The following is a 12,978-nucleotide window of genomic DNA, read 5'->3' as shown; positions in this document are numbered from 1 at the left end:
CGCCAGATGGCACTAAACGGAAACGAACTGTATTATGGGAAGTAAATAAAAGCTTCGAGTTCCGTTCGTCTATGTCACGATTTATCGAACGAGTGTGTGCTTTATTATTAAGGTTTGTGGTCTTAAATATTGTTCTTGTGTATAATTTTTAAGTCATTTCTAATTTATATACATTGTATTAGTTATATAAATTCGAATTTTATTTACGCCTCTACTTGTAATTATTACTTTCCATAAACGAAACAAAAATTAAAGAATGAAACTGAGTAGAGGTTACTTTTAGATAAATAGCTATAGACAAGTGTATGGAGATATAACCTAAAGGTAACATCTACCCAATTATTCTTTGACAGTTAACATTATTATTATTATTATTATTATTATTATTAATTTTTAAATTTTAATACGAATTTCCTTCTATTAAAATTTGAAATTTGTTCGTTATTTTCGAATTAAATTATTATATATTTTAAACATTTTGAACGTATCGAGAAGTTATTTCAATATATTTCTTATATGCGTGTATATTCAGTAATATACTTTATATTTCTTTTAGTTTCTCTTTTCCATCTGTTATGTATACACAAGGGAAAGTATTGAAATCGTGTCAAATTTGACCCTCCGAATTTTTGCAAAACTCCACGTTTTTAGACCACCTGAATCCAAAAAGTAAAAAAAAAAAAAAAAGCTAGCAGAAAGTTGCGAAACTTTACCGGCTTTTATTTTTTAAAAGTAACTTTTATATTATTAAGGAAAATAAATAAAATTGCGTGTGGCGCTATCTGTTATCAGATTGTTATAAAATCTTTTAATTTTTTTAGGTAGAAGTTTACCTAGGTAGTACCAATGGTGGCACATCCGGAATCTCGACAACAGGCTAGATTAAAATCAAATTTACTAATATATTAATATGTACAGTACAGTATAGTACCGGTAGATATTCGAGTTCTAGATTAAAAGCTACAAAAGTAATTGGTTGTGACATTATAATAGTATTAATGGTTAATGTTACCTACGGTGCCAAAATGGCGGCTCGTCTCTGATTCAAGGAAACAGAAGAAAGAAAACAGTGGGGATGCATGTTCTAACCTAACCTATTCCAATAAATTACCGTAATTATTACCAACCAAATTATTAGAATAGGTTTTTTTTTTTTTTAACTCTTTCCGCCCTGTGGGCACTAAGAGGGCCTCTTTTAGTAGGCCGACAATGGGACGACCGGGTGGTGAAGGACGGGGCCCGACATATCCGAACGGACCACCCCCCGAAAAATTCCTGGGGATTTTTCGACCCGTTAGGATTCGATCCCGGGTCCCCCAGAGCGGTAGGCTGCCACCTTGACCGGTCGGCCATCCGGCCGCTCTAATAGAATAGGTTAGGTTAGGTTAGGTTAGAACATGCGTCCCAGCTGTTTTCTTTCTTCTGTTTCCTTGAATCAGAGACGAGCCGCCATTTTGGCACCATAGGTAACGTTAACCGTATTGATGAAATTCGAAAGTTTGTCTTTTTTGTAGAATTAAAAATTTGATCCAATATTATATTTATTTTTCCCTATAAAGATATAATGTCGGAGGATGTGAAAGTTTCTGAAGACCTTTGGAAAAAGTTCACTTTGAGAGATTTTTTTCGTGTTAGAATCGGACTTTTCAGAATTAGACGTCGACAAGAGTCTACTAGTTTGGCCGTGGGCATTAGTAAACGCACTGCCGTAGATTAGTCTAATTATTTGCGCCTTGTTATGATGAGTTCTGTCAGTAATTTGTCAGAATTGAAAATTGGGGGCCCCGAAAGAATAGTTGAAATAGATAAAAGTGCAAGCAAAAGAAAAAATGAAAAAGGGCGTATTTTGAAGAGAACTCGTTGGGTTGCTGGAGGAATTTGTCGTCAAGATACAGGTTTTGTATGCAAAGGAAATGATGGATCTGAAGAGTTCTAAACTGGGTAATTTCAAAATATGTAAATTCAGGAAGTATCGTATACACTGACGAGTGGAAAGAGTACAGTCATATCGATGACTTGGGAGTCATTGACATTACACAAGTCCGTGAAACATGCCGAAAATTTTGTCGACCCTGTAACTGGTGTGCAAACACAAAAAATAAAACGTTTGTGGCGTTTTTTAAAAAATAGAAAAAATTTGCCTATGCATTTTACTGAAGATCTATCGGATTTTTACTTATATTCTTTTATGTATAAGATGTTTAAATGGGAACATTTAAAACCTGGAGAACGTTTTGAATTATTTGCTAAGCATTTCAGTATGATATATTCCGGTACCGGACAAACCCAATTTGGAAAGAGCCGTATTCCTTCTGCCCCTGAAACAAATACAAAGAAGAAAGAAAAACTTAAAAATAAAAGTGGTAACGTCTATTAGAAATACTGTTAAATCGTCATTTAAGAAAAAGGATGAAGTTTCTAAACAAATAGATGAATCATTTTCTATGCCCCCCCAAAAAAAGGAAATAAAAGTATGGTAAATGTGAGTTGAATATTTACGTTTTTATTACATTAAGTTAAATAATTGTATTATAAATAAGCGTGTATTTATTACATTCGATGGTCGCTATTGGGACTACCTTGGTAAACTTCTACCTATTTTTTAATTACTATAAGATGGCGAAAAGCTTAATTTTGAGGGTGGGGCGAGTTTTATAAAATGTTATAAATGTTAATGAAGATTTTACTATCGAGATACATGACCCCCTCTAACTCCTCACTTCTCTGGACCTTTCACCACCAAAATTTAATACCATAAATGCTCGTCATGTATAGTACAAGCCACCGTACCAAATTTCGTTCCTTAGGGTGCGATATGCAGACCCGAGTGAGAATATGTGGCGAAAAGAGGCGATGACGTTTCACGCTCTCTGTTTCTCGTAGCAGAGAAACAGAGCGTGAAACGTCATCGCCTCTTCTCGCCACATATTCTCGCTCGCTCGCGTCTGCGTAGTCACACCCTTAATCTTTACTCTATCCTGAGATATTAAGCGAAATAGGGGTGTGTGTGTGTGAGCGCGCGCGCACACACACACACACGTACAGTACAGTACATACAAATCCTCGAAATTATTAGCGAGGTTGAGGCCGAAGTTTTAAACGCGAAAACGTGTACGTCGGACATTCAGCGCCGCTTTCCTGTAAGACTAAAAGTTTGACAATAGTGTTTGGAAAGTCAGTAGAATCATGCTCGACATTTCAAACTCCATTGTCAAACTTATAGGCTTACAGGAAAGCGGCGCTGAACGTCCGACGTACACGTTTTCGCGTTTAAAACTTCGGTCTCAAAACGTGGAGATTTGCAAAAACTGAGGGTCAAATTTGACACGATTCCAATACTTTCCCATGTTATGTATACATAACAGCCGGGATAGTAAAGGGCGCAAAATTTCGTGTGTGTGTGTGTGTGTGTTGGCGTTTGTTTCGCTCAATATCTCATTAAGAAACGAAGTTTGGCATGGTGGTTTATATATGAGGGGCATTTAATGCTATTAAATTTTGATGGTTAAAGGTCGAGAGGGTGAGGAGATAAAGGGGTGTAATGTGTCGTATCTCGAGAGGGATAGGACTTAATAACGAATAAAATGTTCATTGACACACGCTTTATATATATATATATAAAAAATCATCTCTACCCTCAAAATTAAGCTTTTTGCCATTTTATAGTAATTAAAAATGAGATTTTGTTATAAAAATGTTTTTATAACAGATGACGCCACTCACAATTTCATTTATTTTGCTTAATATAAAAGTTTTTTTTCTTCTTAAATTAAAACACTCAACAGCCGGGAAAGTTACGGGACTGTTGCTGGATATATTTTGGTTAAATATAATTTTTACACGAATTATTTATGTATATTAATTTAAAATAATCATCTAATCGTTCCACAGAGGAAAGAATCTCCGAGGAATCATGATGCCACTTGCAAAATAACGCAGCTGAAATGTCACTCTATATTAATATCATATTAGTTTATTAATACAACTGGGATAATTACAAGTAAATTTCAATTGAGAAAAAGTCATATGAAACTCAAAGATATTTGTTAAGATCGAAGTTTCCGATTTGAAATCAGTGAACTACAGTTGAGAATATTTTAGGACTGGCTTAATTGTACTATTGTACTGTACTATTTACTTGTGTATATTGTACTAAAGAATACAATTAAATGGCCTACACTTTTTAAAATACTTACCAGAATATTTTCAAAAACCCAATGTTTGAAAATATTAGATGAACTATTGACTAAACCCTTTCAAAGTTTTTATATATGCTTTTAAAGCTTTTGTGTAAGTATATGAGTTTGCGTAAGATAAATCCAAATGTCTCGAAATTAATGTGCGGTCCAATTTTTAACTGTTTAAAAACGTTATTTCTGACGTATTCGTCTAATGGATAATTCCCAGGCATGTGTCATTTAGTTACGACTAACCAGAAATATGAAACGGTAGTTAGTCTTTCATACAGAGCATGCCCATGTTTTTTGTTTATCCAAGAATACAGTCTATAGACTACGTATGTGCTGCGTTACACAATGAACGTGAATTTTCAAGCAAGAATTTCAATAATTTCACACTTTCTAATACCATTATTTCTACATTTTAAGATGTCTTTAACATTATATTTCTTCTATCCATATTCTATTTCAAAATTTTTCTGAAAGAAGTTACTTAATTTAAAAAAATCTTCACCCTGTCAAACCGACAATGATGATTACCATCTGACAGTAGTTGGTCTTGGTTCACGGGCTGGCCAAATGGAGTTTTCGAGTTTACTTTACCTTAGTAACACCTAAACAAGGGCCAGTTTCCAATAAAAGTCCTCCCGGAGGCATCCTCTCTGGGCAGATCGCCCGTATGTCACGTTGCCGTGACCGAGTAAGCAAAGAAATTAAACGAATCATCTGATCCGTACAATTTTAACTAAAGGTATATTTCTTAATTGAAGTAGGAGCGCTAATGATGATGAATAATTAAAATCAGTCAATGTAAGAATGTTAAGTGTCTTTTGAAGTTTTCTTATCCCGAATTGTATAACTGACGACGAGTAAGAAATATACTATGAAATTTGAAAAATCTGTTTTCGTATTTAAGCCCCCCCCAAAAAAAACTTCTCCGGCTAATGATTGAATATCTATTCTAAACGATTTAATTGGTTTAATTTTGATAGGATACGGCAAAGCGTAACTTGGGCGATCTGCCAAGGAGATGTCCTTTGGTAAGACTTTTTTATAACGGGTTTCCAACCTTACTTGCATTGACCCCCGTATAGAAAATATTCTTTTTCATTGACCCTTTAAAATTTTTATTTTATAAGGTTTTGCATAATATATCAAGTATATTATTAAATCAGTTAACGAATTTCCCACATGATTATTATTATTATTTTAATTGTTTAAATAATTTATTTCCGAACATTTTGAAAATTTTCTTACAAATTGTTTTCCACCGTAAGGGGGCGCGGTTTATTTCTTATATAAGATGGCGGAGGAACCGGTAAATTTATTTCGATTATTTTTTTTTGTTGGTTAGTTTTATAATAATTATATATTGAAAGAACGAATCACGATTTAACATTACGAATTGTGCACAGAAATATATTTTCGACCCAGAATTAATGGAGAGTTCATAATTTAATGCCAAACTATATAATCGTGGGTAGAAGTTACTTTTAGTTGATTTGTGTATATATGAATATAGATACGAATTGACTGAAAGTAACTTATACTAAATTTACCGGTTAATGTTACCTTAGGTAGCCAAGATGGCGGCTCGTCTCTGAAACAGTAGGGACGCACGTTCTAACCTAACCTATACTAATAATTACTAGAATAGGGGTAATTTTAGTATAGGTTAGGTTAGAACGTGCGTTCCCACTGTTTCAGAGACAAGCCGCTATGTTCGCTACCATAGGTAACATTAACCTTAAATTATCAACAACCGTGAGACAGATAATAGTGAGGGCTTATCAGACCAATGATGGGCACAAATGCTCGGGGATAAAGTGAAAACAATTTAATAAACACAAAAATTACCACATAAGTATGGAAATGAAAACACATAGATTGAACATATAGAATTTTTAAAAATTATTTAATAATGTTAATAGAATTAATGATAACCTAGATGTTACAATTATGCCATCCTTTGTCAATTTTATCTTTTAAAAACTAAATATCTTTGTGATGTTATGACTATATATTGTTAAAAACTGTTGGAAACTTGTAATTTTATCGTATGTTGTCACCACTTGTGCACCAGATGTGGGCTGTTACACACCTCCCTTACTACCGCTCCCAGCACCTTGTTGTAAGGGCTGGCACCTGCAACTCTGTCGTCTTACTGTTTTTGGTATGTACATTATCTGTCTGTATAACTTTAGTTCATAACTGTAAACCAATAATTGTCTAACTTATAACTGTTTTGTATTGACACCCTGTATGTCACACCACTATGCTATGTTATGAAAATTTATTACACCTGTCTACACTGATATGCTTACTGCTCATACAGTTATAATGCCATTTTCATCTTTATATTGTATAGCTTTAGGCATAGTTTTAAGTTTACCTTTACCTTGTATAATTTTTAATATAGCATTACTCTTAGTTCATACCAACTGATGAGGGACTATTTCCTATTGGGAAAATAGTCTGTAATGTATTTGGGTTTTCATTTCTATACTTATGTAGTAATTTTTGTGTTTATTAAATTGTTTTCACTCGATCCCTGAGCGTTTGTGCCCATCATTGGTCTGATAAGCCCCACTATTATCTGCCTCACGGTTGTTAATAATTTAATTAATAAATATATATTTATTTTATAGCATAAAAGTTAATATCATTAATCTTTTGTAGCTTAAATAAATTTAACAATTCATTTTACCTACAACTTATGTGAATTCTGTGCCAAAATGAATTGTTATCTTGGCTATACTTTGTTTTTGCTGATAGACCTGTTTTTGCTAGATATTTAAAAATATATATATGTCTGTTAGGATTTGTTTTGTACAAATTTTTAACACTTGCCATATGCCGTCTTTGAATGAAGGTGAAGATTGCTAAGGAATCTAAAGATGTCTTAGTATTTATCCTTAATGTAATGCCTATTAAAAGAGATGTAACATATTACTTCTTCTAAGCCTACCACTAATTAAAGAAAATTTACATAACTAGCCTAGTCTAAATAAAATAGGCTTACACCAAAATAAAATGTTTTAGGAACAATTGAATATTTATTTAATTAGCAGAGAATAAAAATAATAAAGAAAATAAATTTAAAGCCCTACTGTTTTCTGTGTATTAACATTAAGATTAAATTAGGTGTAGAACTAATTTAACCTTAAGTTCAGCCTGTTAACATTTCAAAAATATTAACAGGCTGAACTTTAATTTCCATGAAACTTTATTTATGACTGGTAAATAAAATCTGATTAACATTTTTTACCTGTGGTGTGTTTCATTTTTGGCCCAAACTGTGTGTCATATTCTATCTCATTTTGAAATGCACAAAACTCAGATAAGATATATGCAATAAAAACAAGCAGCTGAAAGCCAATTTTATATACTTTATATAGAAATTTCTAATTAAATAGCCGTCTTTTGCAGACACATACAGAGCAAAACCTATTGTAGTGTTTCTTAAAACTTAAATTACTATGGTTTCATTAAGTGTTTTTTCATTCAGAAAAGATATGTTAAAAAGCACTAAATAAACTCGATATTGTATTATTAGTACAGGACATAGACATAGATCTGACATAGATTAAGTCAAATTTCACAACTGTCTCATATTTTCCAATTTTTCGAACTCTCATATTTACCCACGTTGACCCTACAATAAATACTGAAAATATATTGAAAAAGTACTAAATATCAATAAATCATAAGAGTATTTTGTTGTCTATAGCAGCAAACATGTTAAGAGATGTAAAATTTACCATGTTAACAATTTTTATAAATTTTAATCTTAATTTTAAAAGCAATATTAAAATATTAGCATTGAACTACAGTAGAGCATAGATTATCCGACTTAATTGGGGACTGGGGTTGGTCGGATAACCGAAAAGTATGAAAAAATACATTATTAGTATAGTTATTAGGCCTGGTTTAAATACTAGCCTCCCTTTCATGGTCGAGCCAGTGCTGCCAGCTAAAAGATGCAAAAATTTAACAAAAATAATACTAAAGTAGCCAAGACACAACCAAATATTGTAGCGCCACATCACTAGCGGACATTTGAATTTGCCGACTAGAACGTCGTCGGTTAACCGATAAGTTGGTTAATCGGGGGTCGGATAATTGATGCTCTACTGTATTTCTAAATAATTTTAATACAATTAATAAAATGATTTATCATAATTATAATATATATACAGGATGTTTTGAAACTCATGGGCAAAAATTTAAGGGGTGATAGAAAACATCTAAACAAGCAATTTTCACCATACAGTGCATGGGCAGAGAGCAAGCGGTGAACCGCTAGGAGGTATCTGTTACTGTCACATGAAAGAATGAAACACCAAACGGATAGAGGAGGTACTAAATAATTTTATTGACAGCATGTGTAGCAAAATTACAGAAATTGCTCAAAAGAGCAACCACCTGCAGTAATGCAGGCGTTACACCTGTGACATAGCAAGTGGTGCACTTTTTCAAGCACACCTGGCATGTCTTGAACGGCACCGGCAGCAACAGAAATCCTGGCAACTAGGTCCTCGTTGGAGTCGATGGGACTTTCGTGCATGAGACTTTTCAAATGGCCCTACAGGAAAAAGTCCAGACAGGAGAGATTGGGTGAGCGTGCCAACCAAGGTGTGGGCCCATCCCGACCAATCCATCGCCCTGGTAATTTAGCGTCTAAAGTGCTCCGCACATCCAAGCTGAAATGGGGTGGTGCTCTGTTGTGCTGGGAACCACATATGTACTTGTATGTTGGCTACAACAGGTTGAAGTAAGTCTGGCAATACCTGTTGTAAAAATGTGAGGTATGTTCTGCCGTGCAGTCGGACTGGCAGAAGGTATGGACCAATCAAATGGTCACCCACAATTCCAGCTCAAACATTTACACTGAAATGCTTCTGATATGCATGAGGATGTGTATTGTACGGATTGTTAGATGCCCACACATGAAGGTTGTGCATATTAGAAATACCTTCACAAGTAAAGGTGCATTCATCCGTAAATAACACATGTGCACTAAAATCAGGCTGTGCTGCTAGCTGTTGCAAAAACCAACATTCAAACTCAACATGTGGCACATAATCTGCAGGTGTCAAGGCTTGCATGTTCTGTGCATGGTAGGGGTGTAAGCCTTCATCCCACAGTACTCACCAAACAATCACGTGGGGCACATTTACGGCATGGGAAACCTCTCGCGTGCTAATATCCGGACAATTTTCCACTCTTTGCAGAATGTCTGCACACTTCTGCCACACCCTGTATCATGCTTGCTGGTGACAGAGGATCCCATTTTGCACATGCACTGATGCAATCGCTTGAACGTTTTTCAGTCTGGCACATGTCTTCTCGGGAAACGCTGCCTTACAGTCTTTCAGCTTCCAGAGCATTCCCATTCACAAGACCATACATAAAATGCATGTCTGCCTTTTCCTGATTACTGTACGTCGCCACGCCTTCTGAAATCCACGGTAGAAATGATGTGTAAGAAAACTCGCGCTTAATGCTTTCCATTACAGCGCCGTCTAGTGGTTCACCGCTTGCCCTCCACCCATGCATTGTATGGTGAAAATTGCTTGTTTAGATATTTTCTATCACCTCTTAAATTTTTGCCCATGAGTTTTGAAACACCCTGTATATGCTATTAAAATAGTTTTATTGTATAAGACTTTGCATAATATGTACAATAAGTTTAAATATATTTATATTTCAGAAAATATAAAAGAGTAAGTTTTATGTGTGAATGAACAGTTACGATGTCTGATACTTGGAGTGACATTCAAGCTTTTAAATCGAGGCAGAGCAGTTTACGTGAACGACTGCAACGTCGTAAAAAAGAAAGAGAAGGTATCGTATTAAGTATCACAGGTGAATTAAGTGGATCAGGCAGTCCAAGGAGTAACAGTCCTATTCCAAACTTACAACAGACTCCTAAAGAAGAAACAAATGTTGTTACAGAATTTAAAATTAATCCTGAAATTGAACAAAATTTATTAGTGTGCCTATGTGATGTAGCCCTTAATTTGCCTACCGATTCAAGGAGCTTGTTGTTGTCTGTAACAAAATCATTGAATATTGAAATTAAGCATATTGTGTTAGAAAATCTTTTGCAAAAATTTGCTGCTCAAGAGCTTATTACCATAACAGAAAGTTATACACCAGAAGGAAAAAGTTGCATAGTAGTGTCAAATATAGATCATACCAAATTACAAGCATTTTCTCATGATTTAGTTGCCACAAAAAGTATTAAAAAGAATGAAGATGTTAATGAAAAAGATAAGGCCCCAAACGAGGATGAAGGTAAATCAAAACTTCCACATAAAATAAAAGATGGTTTAAAGAAAGGTAAAAATAATGATACTATAGAAAGTCTGTTATCTCTTCCTTCAACTAGAGAAAAAGAAAATAAAAAAGTTGGAGAAGAAATATTAGAACTTCTAAGTAAACCAACTGCTAAAGAAAGGTCACTTGTAGAAAGATTTCGATCTCAAGGTGGTGCTCAAGTTCAAGAGTTTTGTCCTCACGGAACAAAAGAAGAGTGTATGAAAGTGGCCGGTGTTAGCGAACCATGTAAAAAACTACATTTCAAAAAAATTATTCAGAAACATACAGATGAATCTCTTGGCGATTGTTCCTTTTTAAATACGTGTTTTCACATGGACACTTGTAAATATGTACATTACGAAGTCGATTATTCCACCGTTCCTCCACCTCCAGCCAAAAGAGTGAAACTTGATAAAACAATAGGTAATAACGATCAACTAGCTGTATTATATCCATCTCAATGGATTCAGTGTGATCTAAGATATTTCGACATGAGTATATTGGGAAAATTTGCGGTCGTCATGGCCGATCCTCCGTGGGACATCCACATGGAATTACCTTACGGCACGATGTCGGACGACGAAATGAGAAGATTAAATATTCCTAGTCTACAAGACGAAGGCCTTATTTTTCTATGGGTGACCGGTCGAGCCATGGAATTGGGAAGAGAATGCCTTCAGCTTTGGGGTTACGAACGTTGCGACGAAATTATCTGGGTTAAAACAAACAGTTGCAAAGAATCATACGAACCGGAAGAACGGGTCATTGGCTTAATCACGGAAAAGAACACTGTTTGGTCGGTATCAAAGGCAATCCCGAAGATATTAACAGAGGTCTCGACTGCGACGTTATCGTGGCAGAAGTTAGGGCAACTAGTCACAAACCCGACGAGATATACGGAATCATCGAAAGGTTATCTCCCGGTACTCGCAAAATAGAATTATTCGGAAGACCGCACAACGTACAACCAAACTGGATTACTCTCGGTAATCAAGTGGAGGGTGTAAGACTTATCGATCCCACGCTTATCGAAGCTTTTAGAAAGTGTTATCCCGACGGAAATTGCATGAAAAAATTAGAGTAACTGAAAAAAGTACAAAATATTTATAAGGACTGTATTTAAAAACTTTGACAATATTTTTTTTTTAATATTCTTTTAATAAGTTTCATCATTCTTTGTTTTTGTTAACAATTACAAAATTATGTTGAATACCTATAAACAAACTTTTAAATTTCCAAGGAAAATTAAATTATTTTAAAAATATACAATGATGTTAGTTATTATCAAAACTTTCAAGTATGACTTTAGATTTAAGTTTAAAAATAGTAAATAAAAATAGTTTTTTAGATTTTTATAGCAACTTTAAAAACTTAGAAAATTTTCAAATAAAATAATTATTTTTTAAACTAAAAATTTTAATTTAATTATTTTTATAGATAAAAAGAAATTAAATTACTTTAATGTGAGTAGTGAAAGATGTTGTTTGTTCTTATGTATTAATTTGTATAGATGTATGCCCAGCAAGAACACGACTAGATTATTAAAGTTCTTTTGTAATTAAAAAAAAAACTTTTTATTAAAAATTTCGGGAAATTCTACAAAAAATCTTTACGTTAAATACACGTTTTCATTTGTTAATGATATTTTTACCGGAATATAAAATTATTTTCTAATTTTTAAATTTTAACTTTGGCACCAGTAGAAAATTTTAGATCTAGATCTTTTTATTATTATATTTAGAATATTAACACAATATTGTATTTTATGCATATTGGAAATAGTCCTTTCTATTTGTATTTAAGTATGAAAATAAGAATTTTTATTGAAATGTATGAGTAGCAAATTATAATTCCGCAAATGCAAAATTTACTTCATCTATTTCTTAGTAATGAATGTATATATAAATTATTTTTTCTTGAAATTATTAACTGGTTAATACAAGGTACAAAAATCCCATGTATGCAGATATAACAAAGTTGAACGTTATGTAGAAATAAAAATTACAATAGCTGTACTGAACACAGATCGAAATATTGCTAATTCAATTGTATAATAGTTAATTTGTAAGTACTCTTGTGCATTGCATTAAAATAAATGAGTTTTCAAATAAAACTCATTTATATGTACTGGTACTGTGCATACATTATTCCAGTAAACCCCCCTACTTTGAAGCAACTGTCTCATTCTTTCATAAGCCAAGGAGACTATCTACAGAAATCCTTTGGCTGTTCCCTAAATCATCCAACAGTGAAATTCGGGATTGTTGGGTGGTTTAGGGAACAGCCTGGCTGAATGACATCATCAACCCAAATGATTCTTCAAAATCTTTTTTTATTAGCCCAAAAAATCATACAGAAATACGTCTTTTCGATAAACAATGGCAATGTCCTATTTGGGCCATTCTGTGTTGATGCGCGCACGTCCTCGCCTATTATTTCCGGTAAATGTTGCTTAAATAAATGACTGAATAGCGAT

At 33.8% G+C, this 12,978-nt stretch overlaps 2 protein-coding genes across 2 annotated transcripts in view; both read left to right on the top strand.

Annotated features, from left to right (window-relative positions):
- The window catches only part of LOC136988624 (putative protein-lysine deacylase ABHD14B), a 147,571-nt gene that overhangs the window by 35,628 nt on the left and 98,965 nt on the right, over positions 1-12,978 (top strand). The gene's annotated exons all lie outside the window — the stretch shown is intronic.
- Mettl3 (methyltransferase like 3) lies at positions 42-11,628 on the top strand. Its single transcript, XM_067286471.1, is given in 3 exon segments — positions 42-112; positions 9,892-11,228; positions 11,231-11,628. Coding segments are annotated over 2 exon segments (1,650 nt in total). The 5' UTR covers positions 42-112; positions 9,892-9,934; the 3' UTR covers positions 11,587-11,628.

The sequence above is a fragment of the Centruroides vittatus genome, unplaced genomic scaffold, assembly GCF_030686945.1.
Source record: "Centruroides vittatus isolate TY-2023 unplaced genomic scaffold, ASM3068694v2 contig_1259, whole genome shotgun sequence".
Classification (NCBI taxonomy): domain Eukaryota; kingdom Metazoa; phylum Arthropoda; class Arachnida; order Scorpiones; family Buthidae; genus Centruroides; species Centruroides vittatus.
This window is presented reverse-complemented; position numbering and strand designations above follow the sequence as displayed.